Raw genomic sequence first — 19,588 nt, 5'->3', positions numbered from 1 at the left:
GCCTTCAAATTCTTCCCAATCGAGGCCAAAATTCAGCTTAATACGACTTCAGCTCGAGTAACTTCTGCTTCAACTTGACGTCCAAGATACCTCTCAAGATCCTGAAGTCATAGATCTCATCCAACTTGAGTGAACTCAAGTTGGCCTCATTGCCCTTCTAGCAAAGCCAAGCCACATGGTCCGAAAAGGCTTGCCCCTGCTCCTGCTGGTACCGGAAATAGTCGAGCCGGGTGAACAGGGGGTATGTGACGGCGAACTTCCGCTCCAGTGATGCCATACACGAGTCCTCGCCAAACACTGCCGTGGTCTCCCCAATAGATTTCCGGATTGTAGTTTCCAACTCAAGGTCCAAGTAGAAAAGGAAGAACGCTTCCTGATTGGCGAGTGTTGCCCTCTCCAAGTTGGACGGCGAGTAGAAGGACTTGAACTTTCTAGACCAAATGCGCTCCTGGGCTGGCGTGGTCTCCCATGAGAGATGTTCCGCTGCAAAGCAGTCTGAACCCAGTATGATCCGGACGGCCCAACGGATGTCTGCCGTGCCTGTAACATCACAGCTGGCACAGTGTGGGCCTTTTTGAGGTCCCCCAACAAGCGTTTGGTTCATGGCAGATATGTGTCCGTCAGGGCATCCATCTTAGCTGAAAACTCCGGTTCCAATATCGGAAACTCTTCAGCCAGAGTCAGGTGTAGGTCTGACACTATCAAAATGCGACCTTAATTGACCCCAAACCTTGGTCAACTCACGGGCCGATTCCCCGATTGGCCCCCGCAAACTTTGATAACTTAGGCCGCACTCTTGACAGCGCCCTGGTGAAGTGGCCCTTGTGGGCCGTAATGGTGCCCTTTAATCTCGATTCTTGGGTGTCTAGGGTGGCCGCCCTTTGGCCCACCGGGGTTGCCATCACTCAAGCACCCAACAAAGTTAATAATAGCTTTGCACTCGCGTAAAGTGCTCGGATTTCCGTAACACTTCCATCTTTGGAAAAGAACTTCTAACGCAAAGTTCTTTGTTCAGCAAAACTCAACACCACCGCAAGTCTGCGCCATGGTATGTCCTCCGCTGTCCCATTAAATGAAATGTACACTCGTCGAGATCTATGATATGACTGACTGGACTTCACAACCAGCCACTTTATTTATACTGTATGTACGTAAATCACACTACACCTACCAACAACCAATTTTATATAATCAGTATAGGCAGAAATACTGACATTACTACGAGTACTACTAAGCTTCTGAAGCCGAGCAACAAAGATGATGAAAAGGAGATGACCCAAAATGGAGCCCTGAGGTCACCCAAGTTGACATCATGTATCTCACTAAGAGATCCCTCGGTCCTAACCAATTACTTCCTTCCAAAAGTGAAACTTCTTAACCAATTGAGAACCTTGCCTTGGATCCCAATGTCATGAAGTGTATTCAATAAGAGACCATGATTTACTTTATCAAAGGCCTTGGCAAAATCAAAATAGACAACTTCAACTAACTCGTGCCTTTCCAATCCCTCAATCACTTGCTCTAAATGCTGAATCAGTTGGGTAACCGTGCTAAAATGTGGTCGGAACCCATTTTGGCTAGGAGGAAGGACTTCATTAGCTTCAAGAAATTCAACAAGTTTGGACATCATGATCTTCTCAAACACCTTCCCAATATTAGACGTGAGAAAAATCGGCCTGTAGTTACTAGGGAGCGACTGATCTCCCTCTTTAGAAATTGGAACAACGTGAGCCAGGGAGGGAGCTAACTTTAGTGAAGATGGAAACTTGCCCTGATCCAAGATGCATCGCATCAAGTACGAGAAAACAGGAGCAAGAACGAGTGAGCATCTCATCAGATACTGAGATGTCATGCCATCAGGACCAGGAGAGCCCGAGAGTCTCAAGTCCTTGATGGCCTCTAATGCATCTTGATCTGTGACTACAAGATCATCTAAGTGCTCAAATTGACTAACCTTGTCAATCTAAGCAGACTCATCTTCAGAGAGCAATGAGCTGCTGCTTCTAAACTCAGTGGTGTTGAAAACACACTAGAGAACTGATCTCCAAGCATGTTAGCCATCGCTTCTACATTGCCAACAGCTTTCCCAGCAACCTCAAAAGGCGAAAAAGGGTGTTTCATCTTTCTCTTAGAGTTCGCATACGAGAAAAAAGCCTTGGGTTTCTACCTGACCTCATGAACCACCTTTTTCTCATTTTGTAAGTGGTCATTTTTGATGGAAGCTTTAATCTTAACCTGAATTAAGTCCAATTTTTGGGGGTAACTACCTACAATTACTGGATTCGAAGTTCTCTTCAGCCTTTTTGCTAGTTTGCAACTCTTTTTGAACAATGTCTGCCTTTATTTTGGAATTTTTGGCCGTGTCCCACCCTTCAAAATACTATCAGAGGTTGCTAAACTAGAGCAAACTTCCTTAAAAACTGAAAGTAATTTATCAATGGCTGCATCTATGGACGATTCTTGTTTCAGAATTGAAACCAGGTCCAGTTCTTCAAATCTTGTAATAATCAACGGCCAATGTTGGTCTTTGAACTTAAACTTAGCCTGACCACCTTTTTGACCGGTTTTACTCTAAAGCATGCCGGCTTTTGAGTTATGGTCCACCCTATCTCAAGAACATGATAATCTGACAGATCACTACTACGTGTCACATGGACATACTGGATCAGATGAGGGTCATTGGAAAAGACCAAATCGGGAACGCTGTTCTCTTTAGTGGCTACACGAACATGGTAGGAGAAATTGCGCAAGATCGCAAACTCCTCCAGCTTTTCGAACGACTGAGATGTCGATTTCGAAATGGGAATACACCCATCTGGACTAACCTCCCCCCCTACAACGCTAGCCGGAAAATTAAAGTCCCCTACAAAGAAAACTTTCGTGCAGACTGCCTTGTCCAAGTCATTTCCAGTGAATTGGAAAGCTGATATAAAAGAACTTACTGAACAAGAACAAGGAGCTCATACCTTGTGGCAATAGACAGATCAAGCCCTCGGATATGACAAACTAAGACCTCTATTTCTCCATTCGGCATTTGTACATGACTAATGTGCAAATCATTCCTAACATTTAGGCATACCATGTGGGAAATTGGGATCCATGGATGATTCTTGTTTCAGAATTGAAACCAGGTATAGTTCATTTAACTTTTCTTCAGTTAGACAATATTCGTTTTTGAACGGTTTTTCTCTAGAGTACGCCAGCTTTTTAGTTTTGGTCGACGCTATCTCGAGAACATTGGGATCTGACAGATTAAATAGTCGAATTGTCCGATGAGCCGAAATATTCATTGGGAGGAGTTGCCTTTTGTTGGGTTGTGTCGGGTCGCGTTGCCATGGGTCGTATCGTTTAAAAAGGTTGTGTAAAAAATTAATTTTGATGAATCCTCTACAACGTTTTTTATCCTTTTTTGTTATTAGCCAACCCAGTTGCAAAATTTGGAGCTCATAATGTGAGGTTCATATTCTAGATATCAGCACCTGCAATCATGACTTGACAAAAAAAAAACAAAATAAGTCTTTTGCGTCTTTTTCAGATTACTTTGTTGGAACCAAAAGGAACGCTTACGTCAGCTTGCAAAACAAGAACGCAATTAACTGCCACAAAAATGATTGCAGGAACAGTTTACAAGACGGATATGGGAATGCTTTATCTAATCTGGAACACATTAACGGAAGATCTATCAAGCAGAACCGTTGCATTTGGTATAACACACACCATAATGAATTCCAAGACACAGATTGTGAATCTCCAGCGAATGTCCTATGCGAAAAGAATAGTAACTCGTGTAAGTTGAAAACTACGCACCAATCCTTAGGCTTGGATCATCATGATTTGAGACAGGTCTTTTAACCACTTGGACATTTTGAGCTATTTTTGAAATAATCATACGTGTTTTGTCCAAATTGCGGTAAAATTGACGATTTTTGTTTTGAAAGTGAACTTTTTCCTGTCAAGATGGAGCATTAACCAAATTTGGCATCTTTTGGTCTGGGAAATTCAGCTCTGCATTAAATACCACATTTCTATATGCTGATCTTGACCCAGACTTGGTTATCCCATCAATTATCAAGTGGCTTACCACTTTAATGTATTCAATTGTTGGCTATTTGGCGAAATACTTGCACAACAAATCGAAGGTTTGAGAGACCTCTCGTATTGGGAGAGATTAAAGAAGTTGGAACTGTACAGAGTAGATGGGATAGTGTGATTTTACGGGTTAAGGTATCACAAATTAGGTTATTTTATAAAACAATTTGCAATTGTAAAAAAGACTGATTGTTTTGTAAACCTGGTCGACCTGGCCCAGTCACAACCAGATGGTGGTTATTTACTAGTTATTTATGCAGTAGCGGGGGCATTGTTTGCGCAAAGTTTATAAAAAAAGAGGCCTGAAGAGAGTTTTTTTGGTTGAAATATTGATCAATGTAATTTCAACCCATTTTCCCGTTTAGCATGCGGTGTGGAATGTCTTTCCAAAAGTCCATCGAGTACTGACCTTATACATCCTACGACTGTTGCCACCACCTCCGTCACTAGTACAATAGCAACGACGGCAACAAAAACAAAAAAAATCGCAGAAAAAGGAGCAAGAACAACAATCTTCACTACTACTACTTCTACTATTGCTACCATCACCAAAGACACACAAAAAAGTAGACCAATAGTTGCCGCTCAAGAAAAAACAACAACAACAACAGCCTCCAAATCTACGGCAATTAGCATCAAAACCAGTAAGACTATTGTTACTGCAAAAGAAAATCCAGCGCTAAAAATAGTTACAAAGAACAAATCAATTGGAGTTGGACAATGCTTTACACTCCAATAACCACCACTATTTCACATCAATTGCAGGTCCGCCTCTAATTTTTGTTTGGTTACTAAAAGGCTCAAAATATTGCAAGACCAGACTGCGTTACTAAAAAAACCCTAAAAAGTTTTTTAAAACTTCAGGGTACTTTTACACCATAATTCATTATCATCTTTGTTTTTTTCTCAATTAATTTGGTCATTGTTGCTGTTTTTGAAAAGTGAATTTTTTTTTCCAAGTGTGATTAATTTTGCTTTGAGCCAATTCTTTGGCGTAGTCATGTTTGGTGAAACATTATCTTTTGGATTAATCTTAGCCATTTAGTTTTGTTTGATAAATATTTATTAAATGCAAGAAGCAACAATCTCTTTTGAAATCTAGCTTGGGGGCAAATTGAAGTTTTTTGCATTCTGGCAATCATCAAGTTTGCAGTACATAGGGGATTTGCTGACATTAAGTTGAAGGTTATGTACTGGTCTGAACGTATTTTCCCTCTAGCCCAGAGTGTGATGCGAAAAGGATTCTAATTGTTAAATTATGAAACTGCCACAAAAATGTCTCATTGTCGTAACATTTTTGGACAAAATTATTGACTGGAACATCTGAAACTTTGAACTTGAAAATGACGATTTCCGTGCTGTTTGAATTTCCCTCTTCTATCGACCTTTCACTTTGACAGGGATTACCTATTCCTTTGACTTTGCTTACCCGGACGTTCAACCATTGACAGACCTTGTTTGCATTTTGCTCGCATTTTGTGACGTAAGGACGCTGAATCTTAATTGATCGATCATGCTCGAACAAAGTTACGAGACTTTCTATCTTAAGAAAATGATTGGTGTTGACATCAAGAGAGTAAGGACGGCTTTGGGTCGGCTTTGCACTAGGGTGGAAAACCGAGATTGAATCCGGTTTGAGTATTGAAGTATGGCTAGTGCTGGGGCGAGTCCAGACTTGATTTTGTCCGAAGTGCAAACAGCGAAAGACTGGAGTCCTGGGTTGGACTTGCCCTAGCACTAGTCCCACTTCAATCCTGAAACCGGATTCAATCCTGGTTTTCCATTGTTGTGTAAAGCCGCCCTTACTCATAGACTGCTGTGCATTCAGCAGAAGCATTGTACAGCTAAATGGATGCGCTTACTATGCCTGCTCCAATTCTGTCGTAGCATGTTGGGACACCAATTCCCTCTTGGGTTTCAGGGTGTGGTTTTTATCATGACGATGCTTTAGTTCGTATACATACACCTGCTATGTCTAAAATTAAAAACATTTTTTTCAGTTTGGGTTTTCACGGGTTTATTTAACCGCTATAGGGAATTTAATCCCGATTACTATTAAAATGAAAGGTTATGATTCGTCTATTTATTACCTTTCAATCTTTATATGATATTTGGTCTACCAACGAATTTGAGTTGGCAGACCGAGCTAGTCCTTGAATATAGGGTTGATCTGGAAGGCTAGCTATAAATTTGTCCAAGCCTGACTTGAAAGATGCTAACGGATCAACAAGGCCTATGTATTCACTACGAATATTAGAGGGAAGCAAATTAAACAATGAAGAAGCCCAGAAGAGATTAGATGTGGACTTCATTGTTCGAATTAACCTGGATTCTCGAGGGCTTGAGGGTGCTCTCAAAACGCACATTAAACTTCTACGTTGCTAGAATTGACCCTAAATCCTAGGTTGGGACAAAGCTCATGGATACTTTTGAAGACGTACAGTATCAGATACCTTTCATACCTTCTCTGAACACTGTACAGTCGCAACTCTACTGTTTTCCCAATGCGAGAGCTCTCTCATTCCTGTGATGTTCCTAGTGAAACATCTTTGGACTTGTTTGCTTGGTTGCAGCTACTGCATTGAGCGCCGCATCCGACTCAAAATCCGTCTCCCCTGTGACAGCAAGCGTCGCAGCCGGAGTCGTCCTCGCCTGCAGGCAATAAGCGACCTTGAAAACTGAGGCTCCATCCAGCAAATCTTGATCCAATCATCTTTCGTCATGTTCTTGATTTCAGCTTCCAAACCAAGTGTCTTCAGACTATTTTAGGCTTCTCGAAAAGTTTGTCCGTGTGACATGGACACCTTGAACCATGACCATCTGCGTTGGAAGATCGGATACACCTTGAGAAACCTGCTTTCAATATCTCTTAGCATTTGTGCATCGTGGACGTGGATGTAGTGCCAGCGGCGACGAGATTGGCAAGTCCCATGCTGAGTCAAGCAAGGATGTATGAGTGTTGCTCCGGTAAAGAAAGACTGCCCATTTTGGAAGACGAATGATACGACTTAAATTTCCGCAGCCACGCGGTGAACTCCTTTGGTGAGAAGGTGATGCCAAGGTCGACCAGCTTGAGGCCCATTTGTTCCCAGAACACCCTGTTGGCAGTCTCCAGCATGGACTTGACGTCCCGAAGCAATGCTTTTCGACATACCGCAACGTCCCAGTCCTGACCAAAAGTGTCTACTCGGGAAAAGATGACGATCTCGACGTCCCAGTGAAAATGAAAGGCTCCGTCCAAGAAAGAAACCAAAAATTAACCCAGAATACCGGCGGTTTCCACAAAGCAAACGTCAACGCCGTCACCCGCAGCCAAGAAAAACGAATGCCCCCTTTGGAGGAAGAGATAGCGGACGGATAGCGGATAGATGACAACGATGACAACACTGTCAGCCACCCTGAGGAATTGAAGAACCACAACTCACCCAACTCCCCATGTTTTTGTGAGGACCATTACCCAAACAGCGAGATCCACCAGAATTTAGTGCTACAAGATGAGCCGGAAGGCCATGCCTGTAATGACAGGAATCGTCTCAACCCAAAGCTCATGGCCCAGGTGACCAGATCCAATGTGCCCGTGGAGCAAACGAAGGACAGTACCCTCAACCCAGTCCGTAATTGACTAGTGCAACCAAACACAATTCCCCCAATTTCTACTTTGGGCGAACCCAAATTACGGCAGTATTGAGCGCAGGTAGACAACTTAACACTCAAAAATGATAAACTTTATTTAACCATAGATAGTCAGGAGCAAGTATGTATCCCGGACTCCCTTATACCGGATCTACTCCAATGCCTCCATCATCACCCCTTGGCCGGACACCAAGGCCAAGCCAGCAGCTATTGGCAAGCCCGATGTCACTTCTGCTGGTCCCGAATGGCCAAGGACATCTCATCGATGATCAAGGGTTGTGCACCATGCCAGCAAGCCAAACAACGCACCCTTAAAAACATGTACTTTTGGGCCAAACTAGCACTGCAGATGATACCAGATTTACTCATTTCTATGCAGATATCGTAGGCCCATGGCCAGGTTCCCAAGGCCCCCTAAGGAAAACGCTACCTTTTGACCACTCAGGACGCCTTCACTAAGTACCCAGAGGCTTGGCCTACTAACGCCATGACCACCAAAACCATCTGGCATATCCTGACCAACAAATTCTTTCCCCAATATGGCGTGGAAATGAAGATCATCACTGACCAAGGCCGAAAGTTTGTATCTGCCCTATTCAAGACCTCATGCTAAAGGTTAGGGGTATTAAAGGCCAAATGATGGCTTATGAACCGCACATCAACTCCGTGGAACTCATGTATTGATAATTAGAAGGCACAATCCGTGCCTTGATAAAGCAAGAACAAGCCCTACTTGGACAATGGTATAGGTTTGTGCCAGCCGCCCTTGCATCTCTCAGGCAGACACCTTTGGGCAACTTACCGGGTTCACCCCACGAACTCATGTTTGCCCAAGAACCCATCGTGCCTGCCCATGTGTTCGCCAATGCTGTAACTGACGCTCCCCCTGGCGAGTTGTCCACCAGCATCCTACGGCTTGCCCGAGTTTTAGACCTAGGCCGCACCCGCCAGTTGGAGAACTAGGAATCCAACCGTAAGAACTAAAATGCTAAGGTCAAACCTTTGCTACTTCATGGTGGTGAAGGTGGAGGGTGGCTGGGTTTTTCAAATATCAGGCAAACGACCCTTCCGAGTCGGAAATTTCCCAAAAGACGCCCACCCACCAAGATGGATCATTCCATGTCCAAGAAATCCTGAATGACCACCACATCCAACTCCGCAAGTCAATATTAGGCCAAGGTTCGAAATCCCAGACCATCGCCGAGATTGTTGTGAGCAAGGACCGCCTGACCAAGGCCCACCCATGGGAACTGAGCCGACTCCAAACCCCGTTCACGTGGACAATAGGACAATAGTATCTGATCAACCTCACTCACCAAGTCCAACACTAGCCAAAGAAGTACGCCATTGCCTGATTCCTGGTGCTTCGTCATGTATTCATGGAGTTGCCACCAGGTGGTCTACCAAAAGCAACGGTGGAATACACTACCCCATCAGAGAACTGTGGCACTGGATACGAGGGTCAAGCAACCCCAGATCCACATAGATCAGCCTTGCCCCACCTATGCCAAACCACCACAAACCAACACTATGCTAACTATTATAAATTAGAATTGGTCTATTTTTAATATCTGTGTTAACTTCAGAACCCACCCAGTGGACGAGTTCACCTTCTACGTGGACCACCACCAACGGCAATTCCCCTGTTCTGCCGGCCCTGGACTAGTGGACATCTTTGCCAATGACTGTCATATGGAGGGATTTATCGCCTTACCCCCACAAACCAACGTTTACATCCCAACGGCCTTGAACGTGGTAGTACCCTTGAACAGGACCATCCATTTCCAAGCACCTCTCGAATTAGAGGTTCACTGGATCACCACCATTGGAACCCTGGAGAACCCATGACGGGAGGACGACAACTGGTCGTTAAACAACTCAGAAACGAAGGAGATTATATGGAGATTGCTTTGAAGAACGAGCCAATAACCCAATTGCGTCTCAAAACATTTGCCATTACCCCCTTCTAGTAGACAAGCCTGACAGTACCTTAGACGCGGACGAAGATAGAAGGACGGACTCAGAATCTAGTGACCCATCTGGAGCAAGTCCAAAACCTTTCTACGACCTTGAGGACCTGTGGCAAGACGATATCTTCCTTTTTGACTCTCTCCCTGCACTGTGGCTAGAATGGGACATAGACTGCCCCGCCCCTGACTGGCGACCCCCTGATTGCACCCCCTCCTGCCCAATGGTCACCCATAAACTAATCTCCTAAACCCATCCAAGTCAACACCCAGCAACAAAAGTTACAGGCATATATTCAGAAAGAGGCACTGGTGTCATTAACTTAATATGCTGTAACCCAAGCCACCCATAACATATATGCCATTCTAGACACATGGACACAAGCATTGCATGGGCAAATCATTGTTGATCTATTTCAGTCCCAGTTGGTACGAGAAGCCAGCCAAACCAATGGTCCCTTGAAACTAGCTTTTGAGCCAACAGACTTAGAAACTTTTTATAAACTCCATTGCCACACAGGCATGAGACAGGGACAATTACGAGTGGTTGTACCCGTCCCCGTGTGCAACATCAAAGAAACCTTCACCGTCCACTGACATCTGGCCATGCCCATCCACACCACCCAAGGCAAAGAACTGAGAGGGATGTACCCTGATCAGTACATAATGCTGAATGACGAGAACACCCTGTACCAAGAACTCTACCAGGCTGAGATAAATGCCTGTATTGGAATCAGACAGCTCTATCTTTGTCCTCATGTACTTGTGTTAACCAAAACATCTGCTACTACATGCCTTTTTGCTCTATTTCGAGGTGAGACCATCCAAATCCTGCAACGATGTCCCTTTGAACTCCAACCCAGAACCCAGAACTTAGAGCTACATCAAGTAGGGCCTCAAACTTTCATGGTATTCATCCGCCAACCCAAAGAAGCCTGAATCACGTGTTCCAATGGAACTACTGACATCCGATGCCCACCTGGAGTCACCCCACTACAACTGGAAGAAGATTGCTCATTCAAAACCAAGGAGCACTATGTACCCGCAGTCCGATTCAACTGGCTGGGCACTGATGTTCTGGTAACATTGTGAGTAATTGGTAAAAAACAGCCTTGTTGTCCTTGACCCGAAATCCCTTATGTTAAAATGTTAGCGTCACGTACCTTTGTCCGACTCCCAGCCAAATTCCATCAACGACAGGAGCTTACAAAAGATCCGCTCAATCTGGCCCACCAACTTTACTAAAAAAAAAAATCACCACTTCCATCTCCACCTCTAACAAGAAGTGGAGACGGTCTTGCATCTACCCACCTGTTTTCGTACCGCCTGTGACTTTGGTCTTCATTTTTCCCCTTGTGCACTGAACCGAATTAAAATCAATTTCGCTAAGATATCACGTTCTTGTCAACCATTTTATCCCTTTGCCCATTTTCATCACTAATTCTTTCACCTACTTGCTTATGGTTAAACAATCTGGTTGATACGTTTTACGAATTGACATGAACAAAAGTCGCAATAAATGACTATTACACTACAATCAAATTGACTTACCCCTAAACCCCAAAATATGCATAAAGCTATGCATGAAAACACAAAATATGCAATATTTGCGAATATGCTCATTTAATGACCTAAAATGGATTATGCATATTTTGCCCGTCTCTACTTATAACCCCTCCTCCAATGCTCCTGTTAGGTCGTTAACGATTTAGGTTGTGTAAAATTTTGTTTACTTTTCGGGAGCTACTCATTATCACTTGAAGTTTAAAACATTTAGAGATGAAGGGGAACGAAAACTGTAGCTTGCAACCAATACTTATAGCTTATCTTTATTATTAAATACTTGAAATGAAAATTTATTTTTGCTTCTTTTCATCGAATTACTATTTTCAATCAAAAAGAAATTTTCATTTTTTTTGTTTTTCAATAAGATCTACAACTGTGATTCTCCTTGTTGAACTTTTGATTCTTGTTTGCAAGAAATTTTTGCTCAAGAACTACGAACACTTTCAGTTGCTGGACCTGGTCGATGCCATGTTCCGTTCGAAGTTGCCAATTCAACTTTTAACGACAAGAATCCAAATGCTTTTACACCAGGCTCTTCATTAAAGTAAGTTGGATGATCGATGTGTGAATTCTGAATTACACAACGTGTTCATGAAATGCAGCACGATCTAAGACGATTTTTGCACAAATTTTTCAATCTTTCTCTTAAATATCCATCAGAAATTAGCAATATGTCACTTTTTGACTCTAAGATAAGGATTCAATTTGAAATTGAATCCTTATATTAAACTGCAATTACGAATAGTATAGTAAACTTGTAAACGTTCGCGTTTTGCTTTAGCACGGCTACTGCCATCTATCGCCATTTAATGGCGAGTATTCAACTAATGGTAGTGGAAAAGTCGACTTAGTTTTTTGGAGTTCTGTCACTGCGTACATTAACAGAGAATAAGGTTTCCGTCCTGTTTCATCGGACTTTTTTCACCCGTTTTTCATGCTTTCAACATACTTTTCTTGTGAACACGACATTTTGTCGGCATCTGATATCCAGAATCATCAATGCGGTGCTCTCCCTCTACGTCAGTGGAGATAAAATTGTGCTGAATTGAATTTATGGATGAAATTTGAACCAACATATCATTGCTACCTAGAAGCCTTGATTTTTGCCGTGCCACAAACCCCTGAAACAATCGTGACGTTTAGGCAAGCTCTGGCAGGTTCGTTTGTTTGTAGTTACCAGTGTCAGTGATTTCCATTTCTACCCTCTCTAAACACTACAGTTCCATCTTCTCTAATCTCTCCCAATACGAGAGCTCTTTCATTCCCTCAATGTTTCCAATAGAACCCCTTTGAACTTGTTCGACCTTTTGCAAACCTACCATCAGTGGATTTTTTTCCAAGTCTTACTTGAAAGCCGCTACCGGATCAAAGAGGCCTACGTATTCCCTACGAATATCAGAGGGAAGACAATTAAACAATGAAGGAGCCCGAGAAAGAAGAGAAGTGGACTTCATTGTTCGAACTAGCCTGGATTCTCGAGGACTTGAAGGTGCTCTCAATACGCACATTAAGCCCCTACGGTCACTAAAATTAACCCTAAATCCTGGGTTAGGACAAAGCTCATGGATGCTTTTGAAGACGTGCAATATCAGATACCTTTCGCACCTTCTCTGAACATTGTACAGTCCCAACTTTTTCAGTCTCTCCCAATACGAGAGCTCTCTCTCATTCTTGTGATGTTCCTAGTGATACATTTTTGGACTTGTTCGACCTTTTGCAAACCTGCTGAACTCATTGGAGCCCAAATGGGAGAGGCATATTCAAGATGTGGCTGGACAATCGACTTGTACAGAGTTAGCATCGTGATGCGATATATCCAACCACACATTTGAAAAGCCTTACCCACCTTCAACTGGATATGCTCATCGAACTTTCCATTATTTTGGACGACTACACCTAAATCTTTCATGGATGAGACCTGCTGAGTGTCCTCACCTTCATTATCTACATCTACATCATTACATGTAGTTTATTCAAGTTTGCGTTGCAAAGCACATTACTTCAAGATACCTAAAACGAGTTCGCCATTTCATCATGCCTTCAGTTGGGAAGAGAAGTACTGATGTGATCAAACTGCCTGCGACTCAAACCTTCACTTTTTAGGTTAAGGGAAAGTTCATTTTCTGACCAAAAAAATCCACAGTTGATCAAACTTGGCGGTACTGGTTTGAACGTTTGAGGTGCAGGCAGATTCATCGCATCAAGTGAAGCTTGAGCTTGACCTGACTCCAGTGCTATACTCGAGTCCCCTTCCAGAGTCAAATCTTTTGCCGGACTCGAGTCCGGACTCGGCAAGTCTGGGGAAAAGTTAAAAAAAATCAGAAGACTTGTACGATTTCGACTTTTGAAGGACTCGCCCTAACACACCCAGCACCAAAACCATACGAACTTCCTTCAAGCCTCAATTTGTCAAAATTACCTTCAAGAGTGACTCAAAACTTGTACTACGACCGAGCAAAATCCAAACAGGTACCTAATTGCAGCTTACTTAAGTAAATTATGGACGATTTAAGTTTTGTTGACTTAAATAAAGACAATTGACAACAATATTTCAATTCTTGCTATAGCCATGCTCTCAAGCATTGAATTGAGGACGTTAGAGATAATAGGAGATTTGGCTCAGCCCTGCTCCCAAAACGGAGATTGTTGCAATTGTTGGTCGTGGCAAGGCCATTGTCGATGACGTTCTTAAGAGATATTGTGAATGAAGGGATCTTTGAAAGTAAGCCTGAAAGTAATGATGAGTTTCGAACCGAAAAATCAGCTATTTTATCCTAAACATAATCTCAAAATCAAAAGATCCCTTAATGCCACTCAGCAAAGCCCTGAATGCTGATTTGGCCATATTTTTATTTATTGAAAAGGAATTAAGGCCATTTTCAGCATTTCAAAATAGCTAAAGTTAAAATTGGTAATTTTTATGGCAAAAAAATCACACAACCAAAACCTTATTTCAACTTTTAACTCATAAAATCATATACCTTCTATGTATTATACCTATACCGGCCCTTAGCCTGATCAAAAGGTATAGAGCCTGACTGAGTTAGGGTACCACAGACGAAACACGGGTATTATCGGATCTTTTGGGATAATCAGTGAAACTAGCAAGGACTAGAAAGCGAGTTCATTGCCACGTACCGATGACTAAAAGTTCATCTGTATGATATGCGGACAATTCATTGAATATTTCGAAATATAAACGTTTAAGTTTTCTTAATCACAACAAGCCATCACACAAAATTTTATCAAACATTTGAGAATTAATAAGAGGATATAGAACTCGTGCCTTGCTTTTTCTACTTCGATTTTTTTAAAAGTAATTTTCTTTTAGATTTATTTTTGCCGCGAATTGTGTCCCCTTTCAAAGAATTCTATAGGGTCTTCGTGCGCCCACACCTACAGCTTTCAGTGCTTGGAGAAGGGCGTCTCTCTTCTCGAAAGCGTCCAACGGAGAGCCGTACGGAGACTCAGTTGTGAGCGTGAGGGGGATACACAAAAAGAGATAATAGAGACAAAAAAAGGGACATGGGGCTGCGATCCAAGTATTTAACTTGAAAGCTTTTGAGGTTTTGGACCACCAATATGTCTTTAGACACATTGACCATGGGATTGACACCAGAAACAACATCACAGGCAACTTTACTTGCAACTCGCTCAGATTTGAGGAAAACTTCTTTACGCCCATCGATGCCCAACATTTACATTGCCCCTTAACCCTAAACAACTAATGTAACAATCGTAATGTTCTCTCAATTACCTTCATAATTCCTGAGGATATTTTGAATTATACGTATATCTATGGAAAACATTGAAATATGTTTAACTGATTGTATGTTGATCTCCTAAGCATATCACGATTGACCCAAATGGATCTTTTCAATATACCTTTTTATCAAAAGTCTACGACACGGAGAATGAAAAAACAGCTTCATTCCAACGATCGGCGTGAATCCTGAGCCAGAGCATAGGGATCTCTAACCTTTTTCATGGAGCCATGGTGCATGGAGTACGGTAGTAGTGGAGTGGAAAGCTCTCTGAAACACACCCTCTCAGTGGGGAATGCATCTGATTAGGAGGTAACGCATAGATCTACGAAACCTCGCTAGAAGACGTTCGATCTTCGACCCAGCTTTCCACTCCACTACTGACGTACTCCATGCATGGTGTGAGCAAGTACGTCAGACAATGCGCGAATAGGGCCTGCGATGTAGGAGTGAAACAAACTCTAGCGGCCAAAAAAGGAAAACGAGCGTTAGTCGGGAAGAACCATGACTTTTTTGCTTCATTCAAAACTTTTAAAATCAGAGTTATTAAACTTCTTATGAATGATTTGAGTTTATGCTAGATTGTAAAGTAAGAGTGATGAGTAGAAACTTTTTTAGAGTGTAGTTTAAATATCTTGTCTTTGGCCTTTTTAACCATTCAGGCGGTTTTGACCAAATTTCCAAAAAATTAACAGTTTCGGTGTCTAATAATCCTAAAATTGGACATTTTTCTGTCAAATGTTTATAACAAAGAACATTAATAATTCATGTTAGTATTTATACAGCACTTTCATGCTACAACAAATCATTTGTTACGTTCGTTTTTGCTCGAAAATTTAGCCCTGCCTCCAGTAGTGCGTCTTTTGTTGCAATCCTGAACTTAACTTGTTAATGAACAAGACCGTTCATGTAGTTCAACTTAGCATTGCATTGATCCAAATCTTGGCTACACTTCTTTTAGCAAGATAAAGTGCAAAATATGAAAATCACTCTTTTCCTTACTGGTCTTCAAAATAATTTATAGAATAGTGTTAGTAGTTTGTGGCATCTGAAATTTAGACCTTCGGGAGGAGTGTGCATTTTAAGAAGTTGCAATATTGGTTTTAATGAAGTTTTCAACCCTTAATTTGAGGTTTTGTCGCACATAATCCATTTTGTACAGCCTCTTTTCAACACTATAAAATTTCCTTAAAATAATTTACTGAAGTTAAATGGCCAAAAATATTGATAGTTGACAAACTGATGAAGTAAAGTATTGTAAACATGATTATTTAGTAACACTGTTTTGACTCAATTGAAAATGAATGAAAAAAAACTCAATGGTGTACAAAGTGTCTAATTTCACACTAACTATTGATAAAAATAATAGCAATTCATAAATTCATGAATGAAATATTTCCATTTTCGTAATTATTGGGCCTGTTTTATAATATTTTGCCTTTTTTAAAGAAAATACTACTTCTATATTTCACCAGAAGCACTTGAATATTTTCAGTATCTCTATTGATGAGAATTCTGATTAGCAGTTGATAGTAATGCCGCCACAGAAATACCTGAATTGATTTTTTTCCCTAAGGAATCTAGTCCAACTTCTTAGACCATACTCTTTATCATCAAACTTGATGTATGAGCTGTTCAAACAATAAACAACCTTTATTTCATTGTTGTTGCAGCATATCACCCTATAGAACCATCAGCAGGAGTAATGGGATCAAATGATTATCAAAATTAAATGAAGGGTACCAGAAAGCTGGGAGAGTAAAGGCAATAATTAATTTCCAAGTAATGAGTTATTATCAATCAAAAAGATTGCTTTAGTTTGATGTGTGAATAATCAGGGTGATATTTTGAGGCTAGCTAATGGTTGCCAAACATGCCATTACTGATGTGATATCATTGGGAAGAAAAAAAAGTCTAGTAACACCCTTCTGTGATAATTTATTTGATAGTATCAATAATACAGCTCTTTTTGGATTTTTGATGTTGCTGAATGTCTCATTCAAATTTACCACGATTTCTTGTTTGATAACTTGTTCATGATAGGGCTTGTAGAGTTGGAAAACAGCACTGTTAAAGCATTAACATCAATTTTTGTCGAGAGTTGTTCATTCTCTTTCTTTACAACGTCTCAAGAACAAACGTTAGTAGAGGATTTACCAACGCTGTCTTTCCTTTTTTTTTGCCGCGAGATGTCTCATTGTGAAACAAGCAGTCCTTATACGAAATGCCATATTAAAACAATGCTCAAAAAAGAAAAGTGAACAAAATGCCATTTTAACGTCCAAGGGTGGGTTTCTAAGCCACGTTTGGCTAACAAAACGAAACTCGTTCTGCCGAAGCAACCCACCTTTGGAGGTTAGAAAATATCTATTACCCTTCATGTAAAGGTGTATCAACCAAATTTCAATTTCATCACTAAAAACTGGATCTGAAATCTTTCTTATCTTATCAATTTCCTTTTTTTTGGGCTATTTTCCAAAGCAAATTCTTATTAAGGCCTTTTCTTGTAAAAACTTCAACTTTTTGATGATATTTCACTAATTTTGAAGAAAAAATCTGGTCACTTTTGCCCTGTTCCCCTTAAATATTTGGCCAGTCTTAAAATACTACTTTCAATGTTTTTTCCTTTGTTAGTAAACATCATATAAATATTTCACCACCGAAATTCATGTTTTTTAGGAGTCCTTAGTCTTCAATTTCAAATTCGGTTTCTAGTTATCACTCATCGCGGTAAAAGTAGTCATGCAAATCAGTCTTTTCTACAAAATAGGCCAACCGTACAAAGATAAAACTTAAAGCGGTGTCAAGCAATGAATCTTACGTCAAAAAAGTTGGAGATCCAAATTGAAAGGCGTTGGGAATTGTGTCATCTAAATCAGAAAACAAGGTCAAAGGTGGAACTTGACACCGGTTACGTCCAATCTCTATAGGGGATATTTCACGTAAAGATCAAAACTCATAGAATGTCGAGCATGAATAGTTTGTATGAATCTTGCACCTGGGGATCCAAGGGCACAAGCCGATTGGCAAGCGATTTTGAGATCCTGGTCACAATCCGCGCTCTCAAATTGAGTGGAGGTATCATTTACATCCAATCGTATACACCGTTGAGAAATAATGTTAAACTGAGACGTCAATGGGCTTGTATTGAAGATTTGACCAAACGCGTTCCTGAGTTTTCCATTGCAATCATTGGACAAATTACAAAACACCAAGTTCGGGTTGTACAGGGACACCCAGTAACTACCAGGGCCTAAAATCACCTGATTGAAGAAACAAAGGAAATTCGTCTAAAGATATACATATTGTACAGTTCGAACCTAATAAGTGAAGAATTGACCAAGTGTCGCCGTTGTTCTGTATGTCAGCTAATTCCATGTTTAAAACTGCGCATCCTTGTTGGGCGTTCAGAAATCCACCGGGTCCTGGCGCAGTCTTGTAGAACTTGGAATTGTTAAGAGACTGAAAAGACGTGTTTGGTTGACAGCTATGTGGGTTTGAAGCTACGCTTGGAGTTTGGCTTGTTGTTGACCATGACATAAAGGTGTTAGTTGTAGAGGCTAGTACACGGAGGCAACTCATTTTGCAAATCACACTCTTATGTTCATGGCAAGCTTTCGATTTGACCTCATCACCCTTGCCCACAAGGCATGGCTTGTCAATTTCGATCTTAATTCCTTGAAATGGAGCCAGGCTTATTGTAAGATCATCCCCAGTTTTTAGTTCTTTATTGTCACATTCCTCATCGAGACATACAACGCTATTGGGATTGTGAAGATCGATCCAATACTCATCCTCTAAATGGGATATTGAAGTACTTTTTACGATGTATTAATAGCCAAAAACAACATACCTTACCACTTAGAGCATCTGGCACTTCTTCCAAGTCAACTTTCGATAACGGCACCGTCAAATTCAAACTTAGATTTTGACACATGCGTTGAGCCTCCAAAAAATTTGCCTTATGGTCTAGTTTGTAGTACAATTGGTCCTCTCCACAGCTGGCTGAATTGGCGAAAAATGTCGAGTCAGCAAAGCAAACAAGGATTAAAAAGCAAATCAAGAATAAAATGAAATAGCATGTAATATCCATTAACCAATATCTCCTCCAGGTAGAAAATATAACAACCGTTTTTGCAAGTCACGGAAAGTATAGTTGTTTTCAATCACGTTCTAAAATATCCATCTCTAGACAAAGCTCATTCGTATTAGAAAAAATTCCAATTCTGCCAAAATGAAATGCAAGACAAAATGAGGCTTAGTTATGTATTCGAGATACATGAAGAATTCCCTGCATAAGCTCTGAGTTTGCCCGTGGTTGAAAGATGTGGATATCTTTGAATATATAAAAAGAACCCAACTGAGTGTTTTTTCGAGGGGAGTGGAATTTCTTCTTTTGGAACATTCGAATATATGTTCAATAAATGAAATTGGATATAATGCCATTGGAAACTGTTTCACGTTTTGAAGAAAATTGGGAATTAAAACATAAAGATTGCTAGTGATTGTTTTGAAATCCGTAAAGATTCGTACATTTTTCACAATCGACAAACTGAAAATTTATATGGA

At 41.1% G+C, this 19,588-nt stretch overlaps 1 protein-coding gene across 1 annotated transcript in view; it reads right to left on the bottom strand.

Annotated features, from left to right (window-relative positions):
• Nucleotides 1-19,588, bottom strand: part of LOC131885109 (uncharacterized) — a 33,277-nt gene that overhangs the window by 12,946 nt on the left and 743 nt on the right. Inside the window, exons 3-5 of the mRNA XM_059233049.1 lie at nt 18,878-19,024; nt 18,018-18,816; nt 17,841-17,943 (exon numbers count right to left, since the gene is read on the bottom strand). Of these exons, the coding sequence (XP_059089032.1) occupies nt 18,263-18,816; nt 18,878-19,024 (701 nt within the window). The 3' untranslated portion in view covers nt 17,841-17,943; nt 18,018-18,262. The remainder of the gene's footprint in view (nt 1-17,840; nt 17,944-18,017; nt 18,817-18,877; nt 19,025-19,588) is intronic.

The sequence above is a fragment of the Tigriopus californicus genome, chromosome 8 (assembly GCF_007210705.1).
Source record: "Tigriopus californicus strain San Diego chromosome 8, Tcal_SD_v2.1, whole genome shotgun sequence".
Taxonomy (NCBI): Eukaryota; Metazoa; Arthropoda; class Copepoda; order Harpacticoida; family Harpacticidae; genus Tigriopus; species Tigriopus californicus.
This window is presented reverse-complemented; position numbering and strand designations above follow the sequence as displayed.